We start from the raw sequence: 14,890 nt of genomic DNA on the forward strand, positions 1-14,890 counted from the left end.
TTCATCTCTCTCCCTTCCTGTCTGTCTGTCCCCATCTGACTCTGTCTCTGTCAAAAAAATAAATAAAATTAAATTAAAATTGACTTCTAGTGCTAACAGAAATTAGGAAATATTTCAAAATGAACATAAAGTTATAAAATATTCCCTAATTTTTGTAAGCAGTATATTTGTCAGGTACTACTCTACACACTAAGAACAAAGTGTTGAATGAAACTATCAAAGTCTTTGCTCTCAGGAAGCCTATAATGGTGGAAGCCTATAATGTATCCCCATGAGCCCAATGGTTGGCATATAATAGTCACCCATAAAATAATTGTTCAATGAATCCTCCACCTGATTCTTAACATTTTCAGAGTTACAGGCCCTTTTGAGAATCTGATGAAAGCCCTCTCTCCACAAACACTATGCATATGCACATAAAGTATTACATATAATTTCAGGGAGTCAAGCACCTTCTGACACCTCAGATTGTGAGCTCCTGAACTAGTGAGAAAACACTGGAAAATATGTATTAAGAATCTCCTCTGCCTGACCTGTGGTGGCACAGTGGATAAAGCGTTGACCTGGAAATGCAGAGGTCACCGGTTCGAAACCCTGGGCTTGCCTTGTCAAGGCACATATGGGGAGTTGATGCTTCTAGCTCCTCCCCACCCTCTGTTTCTCCTCCCTTTCTCTCTGTCTCTCCCCCTCCTCTCTAAAATGAATAAAAAAAAAAAAAAAGGCACCTCTTACCTAAGAGTGTGCCTTATTAAAAAAAAAAAAATCTCCTCTGCCCTGGCCGGTTGCTCAGTGGTAGAGCGTCGGCCTGGTGTGCAGGAGTCCCAGGTTCAATTCCTGGCCAGGCACACAGGAGAAGCGCCCATCTGCTTCTCCACCCCTCCCCCTCTCCTTCCTCTCTATCTCTCTCTTCCCCTCCTGCGGCCAAGGCTTCATTGGAGCAAAGTTGGCCCGGGCGCTGGTTCCATGGCCTTTGCCTCAGGCACTAGAATGGCTCTCGTCGCAGCAGAGCAATGCCCCAGATGGGCAGAGCATCATCCCCTGGTGGGTGTGCCAGGTGGATCCCAGTAGGGTGCATGCGGGAGTCTGTCTGACTGCCTCCCCGTTTCCAACTTCAAAAAAATACCAAAAAAAAAAGACTCTCCTCTGGTTTTTGCTGTAGACTAAGCCTTGCCTCAGCTGCCTCTCTATCTCTTCCTTTCCTCAATAGTAAGAATTCTGTCAATCTGCCCTGGCACTAGATCAAATTATACAAATGGACAGGATTACTACTGTAACTGTCAACTTGTTTAACCTTGAAGATGACTAAACAAACATGCCATAGATGTTTGATTACTTAGAGAAGAAAAAAGAAAACCTCACATGCAAAGGCAATTCTAGGTTCCTCAGGTCCTAGCAGATGTGTTACAACTCCTTTCTCCTCTCAAACAAGACTCCCCAGTCTCCCAGCCTTGTACCTGCAATGCATTGACAACTCGAATCGGATGTTCCTCTCCCAGAGCCTGAATGCAGCGTTGAAATAAGCAATTAATGTTGTCCTTGATCTTCATTAACTCCTCACCATCAAGAGATTCCAGCTTGCCTTCTAGGTACTCTAAATTCACCTACCAAGAAAACAATAAAAGCCCGAGTTCACTTTTAGGGTAGCACCTAAAACGCATGAGAAGACGTTGCCAGGAAAGCTCGGTTGCCAGGAAAATCCACAGGTGCCACCAAGTATTACCTTCATGAGGAAGAGCTCCTCCCAAAATCGAGGGCTGCACTTACTGGGGTCCTGTGTCTGAAATGAGAAGATAAGCAGGTTCAATATCCCCAGCTAAACACCACATCTTTAAGAATACATTTGAAAGGGTCACTACACGTAATGTCAAAATTACCTTTCAAAACTGACTTTGAAAATTAACTTTTAAAATCATCTTTCAAAATTAGCTTTTAGTTTGGTCATTATAAACTACTGTAATGGGGAACAACAGATTTTGGGGATTTTTTTTTTCCCAAATAGAAGGCATTTTCATACTAAACCAAAAGTTAAATAATGGCTCAAAGAATCTCCTCAAATCTTTCTCTTCTAGCAAGAAGTTAATCTAATCATCTGAATAAGTTAGTCAAATTATATGTCCCCATTGCATCTGTACAGTGCTCAGTTTTCTTTTTTTGTTTGTTTTTTGCATTTTTCCGAAGTTAGAAGCCAGGAAGCAGTCAAGACTCCCGCATGCGCCTGACCAGGATCCACCTGGCATGCCCACCAGGGGGCGATGCTCAGCCCATCTGGGGCATTGCTCCATTCTGGCCGGAGCAATTCTAGCACCTGAGGTGGAGGCCATGAGCCATATTTAGCGCCGGCAAACTTTGCTCCAATGGAGCCTTGGCTGCGGGAGAAGAGAGAGACAGAGAGGAAGGAGAGGGGGAGGGGTGGAGAAGCAGATGGGCGCTTCTCCTGTGTGCCCTGGCCGGGAATCAAACCTGGGACTTCCACACACCAGGCCAACACTCTACCACTTAGCCAACTGGCCAGGGCTACAGTGCTCAGTTTTCAAAGCCTATTCACATACTTGAAATATAATGACCCAGTGAACCAAATATGATAGATATAACCATTATCCTACTTTTAGGAGAAAGGGTCCACAAAGGGAAGTGCAGGAGCCAGAACCTAAATCATCTCAGTAAAACTTCCATGGTTTTCTATTGCTTTTGTGAGTTTGTGGGGGTTTTTTTTTTGGGGGGGGGGTTGAGAGAAAGAGAGAGAGAAAAGTAGAGAGAGAGAGAAAAGTATCAACTCATTGTTCCACTTATTTGTGCCACTGATTACTTCTCATATGTGCCCTGACCAGAGCTGGGACTGGTGCTTTCAGGAAGGAGCCCATGACCCCAAATTGAGCTGGTGACCTCAGGATCACACTGGTGACCACAGCGCTCCAGGAGGACACTCTATCCACTAAGCCATCAGTCCGGGCAAAATTGCCATGGTTTATTTTTTTATTCTTTTTTTTAATTGATTGATTGATTGATTTTAGTGAGAGAGGGGATGGGAGAGAGACAGGAAATTCAATCTGTTCCTGTATGTGTCCTGGCCGGGAATCAAACTTGCAACTTCAGGATGATGTTCTAATCAACGGTGCTATCTGGTCAGGGCAAAACTGCCATGGTTTTTACAACATCCTGTGTTGACTGCTTCTACTTGCCCTCACATATATAGTTAGTCCGCTGTGTAGTTTTTTGTTTTGTTTTTTTTTACAGAGGCAGAGATAGACAGGGACAGACAGACAGGAACGGAGAGAGATGAGAAGCATCAATCATCAGTTTCTCGTTGCGCGTTGCGACTTCTTAATTGTTCATTGATTGCTTTCTCACATGTGCCTTGACCTCGGGCCTTCAACAGACCGAGCAACCCCCTACCGGAGCCAGCGACCTTGGGTCTAAGCTGGTGAGCTCTTTGCTCAAGCCAGATGAGCCCGCGCTCAAGCTGGCAACCTCAGGGTCTCGAACCTGGGTCCTTCCGCATCCCAGTCCGACGCTCTATCCACTGCGCCACCACCTGGTCAGGCCGCTGTGCAGTTTTTAATATGCTCTTTCCTTAAATTGGTCCAAAAGATTAGTAAAATAATAGTGATAAAATCCAAAATTTCTTAGCAATAATTCTCAAATAGAAATTCTAGAAAGTCAGAGACTTCTGGTAAATGAGTGAAATAAAAAAAAAAAGATAACCCCCACCCCCACTTTATAGGAAAGCGAATGACAAAACTCAGTAGTAGGTCAATTGCCTGCTATCACTTTACCTTAGGTTAACCTTTTTTTTTTTTAGCATGTGAGAGAGAGAGGGAGAGAGGTTTGGAGGGAGGGAGAGAGAGAGAGAGAAAGAGAGAGAGAAGCAGTATCAACTCATAGTTGCGCCACTTGACACCTTGCTCAAGCCAGTGACCCCACACTCAAGCCAGTGACTTCAGGGTTTCGAACCTGGGACTTCAGCGTCCCAGGTCGATGCTCAAACCACTACACTACCACCAGTCAGGCATCTTAGGTTGACCTTTTAAAATTACTACCAAGAACTAATGCCTTCAGCCTGACCAGGCGGTGGGGCAGTGGATAGAGTGTCGAACTGGGATGCGGAGGACCCAGGTTCGAGACCCGAGGTCACCAGCTTGAGCGCAGGTTCATCTGGTTTTAGCAAAGCTCACCAGCTTGGATGGATCCAAGGTCACTGGCTTGAGCAAGGAGTTACTCCATCTGCTGAAGGCCCGCAGTCAAGGCACATATGAGAAAGCAATCAATAAACAACTAGGGGGCCCTGGCCGGTTGGCTCAGTGGTAGAGTGTCAGCCTGGCGTGCAGAAGTCCTGGGTTCGATTCCCGGCCAGGGCACACAGGAGAGGCGCCCATCTGCTTCTCCACCCCTCCCCCTCTCCTTCCTCTCTGTCTCTCTCTTCCCCTCCTGCAGCCGAGGCTCCACTGGAGCAAAGATGGCCCCGGGTGCTGGGGATGTCTCCTTGGCTTCTGCCCCAGGCGCTAGAGTGGCTCTGGTCGCAACATGGCGACGCCCAGGATGGGCAGAGCATCGCCCCCTGGTGGGCGTGCTGGGTGGATCCCGGTCAGGCGCATGCGGGAGTCTGTCTGACTGTCTCTCCCTGTTTCCAGCTTCAGAAAAAAAAAAAAAAAAAAGAAAGAAAGAAATAAACAACTAGGGTGTTGCAACCAAAAACTGATGATGATTGATGCTTCTCATCTCTCTCCATTCCTATCTGTCTGTCCCTATCTATCCCTCTCTCTGACTCTCTCTATGTCTCTGAAAAAAAAAAAAAGAACTAATGCCTTCATAAGCTAAGAACTCCTGTACTAATAAGAAAATAATATACCAGGAATCTCTTCTGGATTTTTAATTGAGGATGACATAGAGAAGCAACATTTCTGGTCTTCTCATAAGGTCCTCATTTAGTCTCTTTCTCTCAAGTCCAACTCCACAGGAAAGGTCATACTTTGACCCTCACACTTCTGTAATGTCATTTTGTCATCTATATATGAAACTAGGAATTAATGGAGCTGGCACTTCCCACCTTCAAAGCTCACTCAAGTAGGAATCACATGTATACCAAGTTTACTTAACACAGAAAGAGCCCTAATAGGATCCTAGTATTCACTCATTTTCTCTGTATAACCACCTGTACTGATCGTGGCAATTCTGTATTCATTTTCTGCATATCAAATTTTGTCTCTAAGGCTTTGTCAAGAGTTAGACGTTTTACTTGACTGAATTATTTATCCTGGGCTATGTGTTAAAGTTAAACAAGAAAGAGCTCTAGAGTCAGACACGAGGATTCAAATCACCTTCTAGCTATGTTCCCTAGTTTTCTCAGTTATAACATCTTCTTTTACATGGCCCTCTTGCATCATTCTTGTCAGACTTAAAGCTAATGTATTTAGTGATACAACTTAATGCCAGGTACATAGTAGAAGCTCAATGTACAGTCACTCTTCTTAAATATCTATTTTACATGTACTACTTATGACCAGGACTTCAGAGGGCAAATACTCCTTCAAGGAATTTAACTACTCTAATCTTCCCTGATCATGTATACTTTACAACACAGTCTTGGACCATGACCAATCAACAGTTATGAAGACCTAAAGAACTTCAACTGCTAATATTCCTCAGTTAACTCATATAAAGAATAAGATAATCTAAGCAACTACTTTATCTACTAATAGCTTGAGATGGAACATAATAGAGCATCTTTTTTAAATATCTAAAGCACAGAATTCTAGGGCCAAAAGGAACTTCAAGGGACATCTAGTATAGAAGGGTCTGTAAGTCAGACCATAAGGAAGACAAGTCTTACAGATGTTCAGAAAAGAAGCTTCCCCAGCCTTCCTTTCTCTTTTCAACTGTTTTACCCAGCTCAAGGCAAAAATCTGTATTAATTAACACATGATCATAATGTCTACTAGGAGGGAGCTCATTTTCACCCTTGCTCTCTCTTACACTCTGAAGAACTAGAAGGTAGGAGGCAGATGTGAGGTTTTCATTTTGGTACAAGAAACTAAGGAGTCAAGACATGCAGAATATCAGGGTTTCAGGCCTTACCATGAAGATCTCATCATACATCAGCACCACTTTTTCCTTCAACGGTTTTTTGGAGGCGGAAGATTTCCGGAGTAAACCACCCCGTTTCTCTACCTGTGCCATGGTTAGAAAATCTGTGAAAAGAAAGCCACAGTCAGTATTAGAAATGCTCTCCAAGATTCTAGGACTCAATGGCCCTGGCCGGCTTGCTCAGTGGATAGAGCATCAGCCTGGCATGTGGATGTCCCAGGTTCGATCCCCGGTCAGGGGACACCTGAGAAGAGACCATCTGCTTCTCTTCCCCACCCTCTCTCCCTTCTCTCTTTCCCTCTCACAGCCAGTGGCTCGACTGGTTCGAGCATTGGTCCCAGGCACTGAGGATAGCTCGGCTGATCCAAGCATTAGCCTCAGAAGCTGCGGACAGCTCAGTTGATTCGAGCATCAGCCCCAGATGGGGGCTACCAGGTGGATACTGGTCAGGGTGCATACAGGAGTCCATCTCTCTATCTCCCCTTCTCTCACTTAAAAAATAAAATAAAATAGGCCCTGGCCGGTTGGCTCAGTGGTAGAGCGTCGGCCTGGTGTGCAGGAGTCCCAGGTTTGATTCCCGGCCAGGGCACACAGGAGAGGCGCCCATTTGCTTCTCCACCCCTCCCCCTCTCCTTCCTCTCTGTCTCTCTCTTCCCCTCCCGCAGCAAGGCTCCACTGGAGCAAAGATGGCCTGGGCGCTGGGGATGGCTCTGTGGTCTCTGCCTCAGGCACTAGAATGGCTCTGGACGCAACAGAGCGCGACGCCCCAGAGGGGCAAAGCATCGCCCCCTGGTGGGCATGCCGGTTGGATCCCGGTCGGGCGCATGCGGGAGTCTGTCTGACTACCTCCCCATTTCCAGCTTCGGAAAAATGAAAAAAAAATAAAATAAAATAAAAATAAAATAAAATAAATACCTCTCAAAGGGAAATTTGGGGGAAAGAAAAACAATAAATAACCATGCTATGCATCTTGTGCATCTGTCCAACACTGCCTCTCTTGACCAGGTAATTTCAAGGTTTATTGTGGCCTACAACACAATACATTTTACATCCTTAAAACATGCCAGCCTGCCTGACCTGTGGTGGCGCAGTGGATAAAGCGTCAACCTGGAAATGCTGAGGTCACCGGTTCGAAACCCTGGGCTTGCCTGGTCAAGGCACATATGGGAGTTGATGCTTCCAGCTCCTCCCCCCTTCTCTCTCTCTGTCTCTTTTTCTCCCTCGCTCTCTCTCCTCTCTAAAAATGAATAAATAAAATTTTAAAAAATTTAAAAAAAAAAACAAAACATGTCAGCCTGACAAGGCAGTGGCACAGTGGATAGAGTGTCAGCCTGGGACACTGAGGACCCAGGTTCAAAACCCCAAGGTCGCTGGCTTAAGTGCAGACTCATCCAACTTGAGCGCGGGCTCACCAGCTTGAGCACAGGGTCACAAACTTAAGTGTAGTATCACTGACATGACCCAATGGTCGCTGGCTTGAGCCCAAAGGTCACTGGCTTGAAGCCCAGGGTCACTAGCTTAAGCCCAAGGTCACTGGCTCAGCTGTATTCCTAAGGTCAAAGCACATATGAGAAAGCAATCCATGAACAACTAAAGTGCAGCAACTAAGTGTTGATGCTTCTCATCTCTCTCCCTTCCTGCCTGTCTGGTTCCTGTCTATTCCCCCTCCCCTCACACACACACACACACACACACACACACACTAAAAAAAACAAGTCAGTGGACAAAGCGCGCCCTGGCTGGATAACTCGGTTGGTTGGACAGTCACCCTGATGCACCAAGGTTGCAGGTTTGCTCTCTGGGCATATGTGGGAATCAACCAATGAATGCATATATAAGTGGAATAATAAATCTATGGGGGTTTTTTTCTCTCTCTCCCTTCCTCTCTCTCTGAAATCAATAAATAAGTAAAATTTAAAAATATACCAATGGGCCTTGGCCAAGTGGCTCAATACATAAAGTGTCAACCTGGCACGCCAGAGGTCGTGGGTTCAACCCCCAGTCAGGGCATGTACAAGAAGTAATAGATGAGTAGACAACTAAATGGAACAACTACGTGAAACAAATTCATGCTTCCCTCTCTTTCTCTCACTCTCCCTTCCTCTCTCTCAAATCAATGGAAAAATAAGGGGGGAAAAAACATGCCAGGCCTGGCCTGTGGTGGCACAGTGGATAAAGCATCACCCTGGAATGCTGAAGTTGCTGGTTTGAAACCCTAGGCTTGCTTGGTCAAGGCACATATGGGTGGTGATGCTTCCTGCTCCTCCCCCCTTCTCTCTCCCTTCTCTCTCTCTCTATCTCTTTCTCCTCTTTAAAATGAAAAAAATAAAATATTTTTTAAAAAACAAACATGTCAGCCTAACCAGGTGGTGGTGCAGTGCAGAGCGTCGGACTGGGACATGGAGGACCCAGGTTCGAAATCCCAACGTCGCCAGCTTGAGCAGGGGTCACTTGGTCTGCTGTAGACCCTAAGTCAAGGCATATGAGAAAGCAAATCAATGAGAAACTAATGTGCCATAATGAAGAATTGATGCTTCTCATCTCCCTCCCTTCTGGTCTGTCTGTCCCTATCTGTCCTCTGTCCCTCTCTCTGTCTCTCTCTGGCTCTCTCTGGTTCTGTCACAAAAAAACAAAACAAAACAAAATTGTCAGTGGACAAGGCTTAAAGTAGAACCAAAACCAAGCAGAAAAGTGTAACAAGCTCCATCTGTAATAAATCTGGCCTTATACTTGAGGTTGATGGAAGAAAGGCTGCAAAGCACACGCTCCCCCAGAATGATGGTGAAGTTAAATTTCAAGTATTGATTGAGCTTAGGGCCATTAAGACAGGAAGTGTGCTGCAGACTGATGTGCTCCATTGATTTCCCCAAAGTAAGAAGGTTCTCGTCACTGCAAAGTACTTGGCCTTCACTACTGCCTCATAAATCACAATGCACTTGACTGTCTTCAAAAATTCTTCTGGAAAGAGACCTAAGGAAGAAAAATCCAGTTAAAGGCCAAAAATTAAACTTAATTTCAAAATACTGTAACTGAACAATATACTCCTTTTAAACTTAATTATATGTGTGTGTGTGTGTGCATATAGTGTATTTATGCATGTATATGTAACGCTTCAGCAGCCTGACCAGGCAGTGGCACAGTGGATAGATCGTCAAACTGGGATGCAGAGGACCCAGGTTTGAAATCCCGAGGTCACCAGCTTGAGCACAGGTTCACCAGCTTGAGCATGGGGCCGCTTGCTTGAGCATGGAATCATAGACATGACCCTGGCTTGAGCATGGCATGCATCATAGACATGACCCCATCGTCACTGGCTTGTCCCCAAAGGTAGCTGGCTTGAAGCCTAAAGTCGAAGGCGTGAGTCCAAGGTGGCTGACTTGAGCAAGGGGTCACTTGCTCTGCTATAGCCCCCGTCAAGGCACATATGACAAAGCAATCAATGAACAACTAACTAAAAAGCTGCAATGAAGAATTGGTGCTTCTCATCTCTCTCCCTTCCTGTCTGTCTGTCCCTATCTATCTCTCTGTCTCTACCACACACACACACATACAAAAAAAAAAAACAAAAAAAAACACTATTGCAGATCAAATCTTAATGTATTTTTCAATTCTATATAAAAACAGTTCCATGAATCATGCCCAAATCTCCATCTTACTTCAAGGAATTCTCAATTTAAAAAAAATTTATTATATTGATTTTAGAGAGAGAGAGAGAAGAAGAGAGAGAGAGACTGGAACATCGATCTGCTCCTGTACATGCCTGACCCAGATCGAACTGGCAGCCTCTACACTTCGGGACTATGCTCCAACCAACTGAGCTATCTGGCCAGGGCAAGGAATTCTCAATTTTTTTTTTAAGTGAGAGTTTGAAATCCCACAGGTCTCTACTGTGAGTCTGCACATATTCCCTCACTTCTCAGATTCTTTCCATCTGGAAGAGACCAAATTCCTATCTCTTTCTTAAATTCTAGGGGCTCTAGTTATAAAACCAATGACAAGTATGGGGTGTTAGCAAGGAGCCTGATATTTACTTCCAGACGAACCCAAAGCAGTAGAATAAAATTAATTTTGTTCAATGACTTTTGGAAAATATGCACTATCTTTTAAATCAAAATAAAAATTTTGCCTTATCTGTGGTGGTGCAGTGGATAAAGCATCAACCTGGAATGCTGAGGTTATTGGTTTGAAGCCCTGGACTTGCCCACTCAAGGCACATATGATAAGCAACACTCCCACTCTTCCTCTACTCCCTTTCTTTTCTTTCTCTCTCTCTCTCTCCCCTCTGTCTAAATATCAACAAATAAAATCTTTAAAAAAATTTTTTTTTAATTTTTTTAAAAAAATAAAACTTTTGGGCCTGACCTGTGGTTGCGCAGTGGGATAAAGCGTCGACCTGGAACACTGAGGTTGCCGGTTCGAAACCCTGGGCTTGCCTGGTCAAGGCACATATGGGAGTTGATGCTTCCTGCTCCTCCCCCTTCTCTCTCTCTTCCCTCTCTCTAAAAATCAATTAAAAAATCAATAATAAATAAATAAATAAATAAATAAAAAATAAAACTTTTGTTTAAAGCACAGATGCACAAAATAGCATAAAAGACTATCTCTTGGATATTATCTTTCTCTAATACATAAAGCCAACAAGGAGATTCTCCTTTGAACAAAAAAGAAAATTTCGCCTGACCAGGCAACGGAGTAGGATGCAGACAACCCGTTTCGAGACCCCGAGGTTGCCAGCTTGAGCGCAGGCTCATCTGGTTTGAGCAAAAAACTCACCAGCTTGGACCCAAGGTGGCTGGCTCGAGCAAGGGGTTACTCGGTCGGCTGAAGGCCTGCGGTCAAGGCACATATGAGAAAGCAATCAGTGAACAATTAAGATGTCTCAACAAAAAACTGATGATTGATGCTTCTCATCTCTCTTCGTTCCTGTCTGTCTATCCCTATCTATCCCTCTTTCTGACTCTCTCTCTGTCCCTGTTAAAAAATAAATAAACAAAAAAGAAAAAAAAAGACAATTTCCCCAACTAGATATTAGATATCTTTAGCAAAGGGAATACATTTTATACTTTTTCTACAAGCCTATGGTTCATGGTAAATGCAGTGTATACTCGTCACTGATTAATTTTGCAATGGGGGACATGGGTACTAGAGCTGACCTTAAGTTTTAGTAAGATCTATCTTTATTGAGGCCACACTAAGCCCTCAAACTCCATTACAATCCAGAGAAAACTGAAGAGAAAAATAACAACAAAGAGAAGATTCTTGTGGGCAATTTACGCTCTACTGATCATGGCTCTGCCTTAAAACATGAAAGACAGCCTCTGTTCAAAACATTCATGTGTCTTTTAAATAAGCTGTCAAGAAGAAGATGTCCTTATAAGGGAGAAAACAAATTGGAAATCAAGAGGATCCTATTAAAATAGATCAAAAGCAATGCAATTCTAGGCTTAGTGGGTATAGATCTCTCATGGACTCCGCTTCAACCAGTTGATTAGCAGGAATAGCAGGAACCATGAGTTCCTGGATGTGAAAAGCACATGTTTACAAACACCCATCTCTGAGGATTTATAATTGGGTTACAGCTAATCAATGTTTACTCCAAATCTAATAAACTCACTTTCTCTATTTCAGAATCAATACTTTCTAATAAGCAAAAGGGGACAGGAGAGAAGGGAAAAACAATTCCAATCTAAAGTACCAAATTTCCTAATAAATGAAATTCTTTTTATCACTCTCCTTCCATTTGGAGCAGGGGGAAAATTCAACCAAGGGCCTCAACTCATTACTCTCTGTCATCATCACAGGCAACTGGAATTTACCACCCAAGCTCTTAAAAATGTGACTGGAAACTGACAAGATGGAAGTCTTCCTCCTCTGCCAGTACTTCTATCTATGAAACACAGCAAAGAAGGGTAATCGAGGGGTGGTGGACTGGGAGAAATGTAGAACTCTTAGAGAAGTTATTTTGGAGGGGAGTCTCAGAAATTAAGCGTGTGCGTCTACATTTGAAAGTAAACTATCTGACTAGTAGAACAGTAAATTGCAGCACCTGAGAATATGAGCACAATCTATTCACATACTCCCAGTGCTTTTTTCCTCGTTTACAACCCTCCACTGTTGCAGAGAGAGTAAGTACCAGCTGAGGCAGAATGCATCAACCAACCAGCAGAACCAAGACTAGAACACAGGTCTCCCAGCCAACCAAATGACAGAGTAAGTCTTTACTTCTCAGTTTCTCTTTACAAGTAAAACAATAGGACTGGATTAAGTATGTCATCTAATGATTCTCTCAACATCACTGAAATACCATAAACACACAAGGAACACCTAAATATTATAAAGCACTAGTTTAGGCACTACAGGGTTACAAAGAGCAAACTCCAGACCCAATCCCCTGGGAGCTTACTACCTGTTGGCAGAGACAGACACATAATAACACCATAACACAAGGCAAATCTTGAGAAATAGAGTAAAAGAACAGAGAAAACGGTATGGGACCACGAGGAAGGGAAAGAAGCATTCTGTGACTATAACCTCTGTTGATCACGGCTTTTAAATCCTTGTGATGAAGAAGCAAATACAACAAAGCTACAGTAATCCCACAGAAATGTCATAGTAGGCTTAATACTGTTTTTCTTTTTTCTTTTTTTCTTTTTAACAGGGACACAGAGAGTGATAGATAGGGACAGACAGACAGGAACAGAGAGAGATGAGAAGCATCAATCATCAGTTTTTTGTTGCGACACCTCAGTTGTTCATTGATTGCTTTCTCATATGTGCCTTGACCGTGGGCCTTCAGCAGACTGAGTAACCCCTTGCTCGAGCCAGTGACCTTGGGTCAAGCTGATGAGCTTTTTGCTCAAGCCAGATGAGCCCGTGCTCAAGCTGGTGACCTCGGGGTCTCGAACCTGGATCCCCTGCATCCCAGTCCGACGCTCTATCCACTGCGCCACGCCGTGGTCAGGCAGCTTAATACTGTTTTTCAGAAATAAGATACACTAGGCAAAGTATAAAAGAGAATCAGGCAACTTTTAAATATTAATATAATTTACCATTAAACTTAGCAATAGCTTCAAACTCCCCCAAAGCAATCAATGAACTAAGGTGTCGCAACGAAAAACTGATGATTGATGCTTCTCATCTCTCTCCGTTCCTGTCTGTCTGACTGTCCCTCTCTATCCCTCTCTCTGACTCTGTAAAAAAAAAAAAAATTATTTGCCTGACCTGTGGTGGTGCTGTGGATAAAGTGTCGGCCTGGAGTGTCAAGATTGCTGCTTGGAAACCATGGGCTTGCCAGGTCAAGGCACATATGAAAAGCAACTACAACTTGATTCTTTCCGCTCCTCCCCTCTCTGCCTTTCTCTCTCTTTCTCTCTCTCTGTCCAAAATCAATAAATAAAATCTTTTTTAAAATAAATAGGCTCTGGCCTGACCAGGTGGTGGCGCAGTGGATAGAGCATCGGACTGGGATGCGGAAGGACCCAGGTTCGAGACCCCGAGGTGGCCAGCTTGAGCGCGGGCTCATATGGCTTGAGCAAAGAGCTCACCAGCTTGGACCCAAGGTCCCTGGCTCCAGCGGGGGGTTACTCAGTCTGCTGAAGGCCCGCGGTCAAGGCACATGTGAGAAAGCAATCAATGAACAACTAAGAAGTCGCAACGCGCAACGAGAAACTGATGATTGATGCTTCTCATCTCTCTCCGTTCCTGTCTGTCTGTCCCTGTCTATCTCTGCCTCTGTAAAAAAAATAAATAAAATTAAATAAATAAATAAATAAATAGGCTCTGGCCAGTTTGCTAAGTGGATAGAGCTTCATTCAGCCCGGCGTATGGATGTCCTGGGTTCAATCCCTGGTCAGGACACACAGGAGAAGCAACCATCTGCTTCTCTCCCCAGCCCTCTCCCCCTTCTCTCCATCTTCCCCTCCTGCAGCCAGTGGCTCCACTGGTTTGAGCGTCAGCCCCAGGCACTGAGGATAACTTGGTTGGTCCAAGCATGTGAGCCTCAGGTGCTTAAAATAGCTCAGTTCATTCAATCATGGGCCCCAGACAAGGGCTGCTGGGAGGTTCCTGGTGGGGGGCATATGCAAGAGTCTATCTCACTATCTCCCTTCCTCTCACTTAAAAAAAAAAGAAATTGAAAAAAAATTTTTTTTTAATTTATTACAAATTCACTCTAGCTCAGATTGGGTAGCTCAGTTGCTAAGAGTGTCATCCACACACACCAAGATTGTGGGTTTGATCCTCAGTCAGGGCACATACAAGAATCAATGAATGAATGCATAAATAAATGAAACAACAAATCAATATTTCTCTCTCTCTCTACCCCTTCCTCTCTCTAAAAATAAATAAAATAATTTTTAAAAAGAAATCCACTGTAACTTCAAAAGAGTTGCCATAGTTAATCTATCAAGTCTTGAGTTCTAGTCCCCACCCTTTTATTCATTCTATAACCTTAAGTTTTCTTTCCCTCTCTGGACTTCAATTCACCAACATGTAAAAAGAAGCCATGGCAAGAATATGCAGAAAAGCAAACCCTTGTGTACAGCTGATGGAAATGTAAATTGGTACAGTCACTATGGAAAACAGTATGGAGGTTCTTCAAAATATTAAAAATAGCCTAGCCTAAAAAAATAAAATTAAAAAGAAATAGCCTAGCCTGAGGTGGCGCAGTGGATAAAGCGTCAAGTCAGCCTGGAATACTGAAGTTGCAGTTTGAAACCCTGGGCTTGCCCAGTAAAGGCACACACTCCTCCCCCCACCCCTTTCTCCACTCTCTAAAATCAATAAAATCTTATGCCTGACCAAGTAGTAG

General features: G+C 43.9%; 1 protein-coding gene across 10 annotated transcripts in view; it reads right to left on the reverse strand.

Moving 5' to 3' along the window:
• The window catches only part of ARMH3 (armadillo like helical domain containing 3), a 233,646-nt gene that overhangs the window by 200,027 nt on the left and 18,729 nt on the right, over positions 1-14,890 (reverse strand). The window contains exons 2-7 of one of the 10 annotated variants that reach the window (XM_066240275.1): positions 10,444-10,580; positions 8,982-9,051; positions 8,445-8,549; positions 6,073-6,185; positions 1,721-1,777; positions 1,455-1,601 (exon numbers count right to left, since the gene is read on the reverse strand). In XM_066240275.1, coding sequence (XP_066096372.1) covers positions 1,455-1,601; positions 1,721-1,777; positions 6,073-6,174 — 306 coding nt within the window. In that variant the 5' untranslated portion in view covers positions 6,175-6,185; positions 8,445-8,549; positions 8,982-9,051; positions 10,444-10,580. Of the gene's footprint in view, positions 1-1,454; positions 1,602-1,720; positions 1,778-6,072; positions 6,186-8,444; positions 8,550-8,981; positions 9,052-10,443; positions 10,581-10,854; positions 10,911-14,890 lie in introns of all 10 variants that reach the window. The other 9 variants (XM_066240278.1, XM_066240276.1, XM_066240279.1 and 6 more) reach the window with 9 other exon arrangements.

Source organism: Saccopteryx bilineata, chromosome 7 (assembly GCF_036850765.1).
Source record: "Saccopteryx bilineata isolate mSacBil1 chromosome 7, mSacBil1_pri_phased_curated, whole genome shotgun sequence".
NCBI classification, from domain to species: Eukaryota; Metazoa; Chordata; class Mammalia; order Chiroptera; family Emballonuridae; genus Saccopteryx; species Saccopteryx bilineata.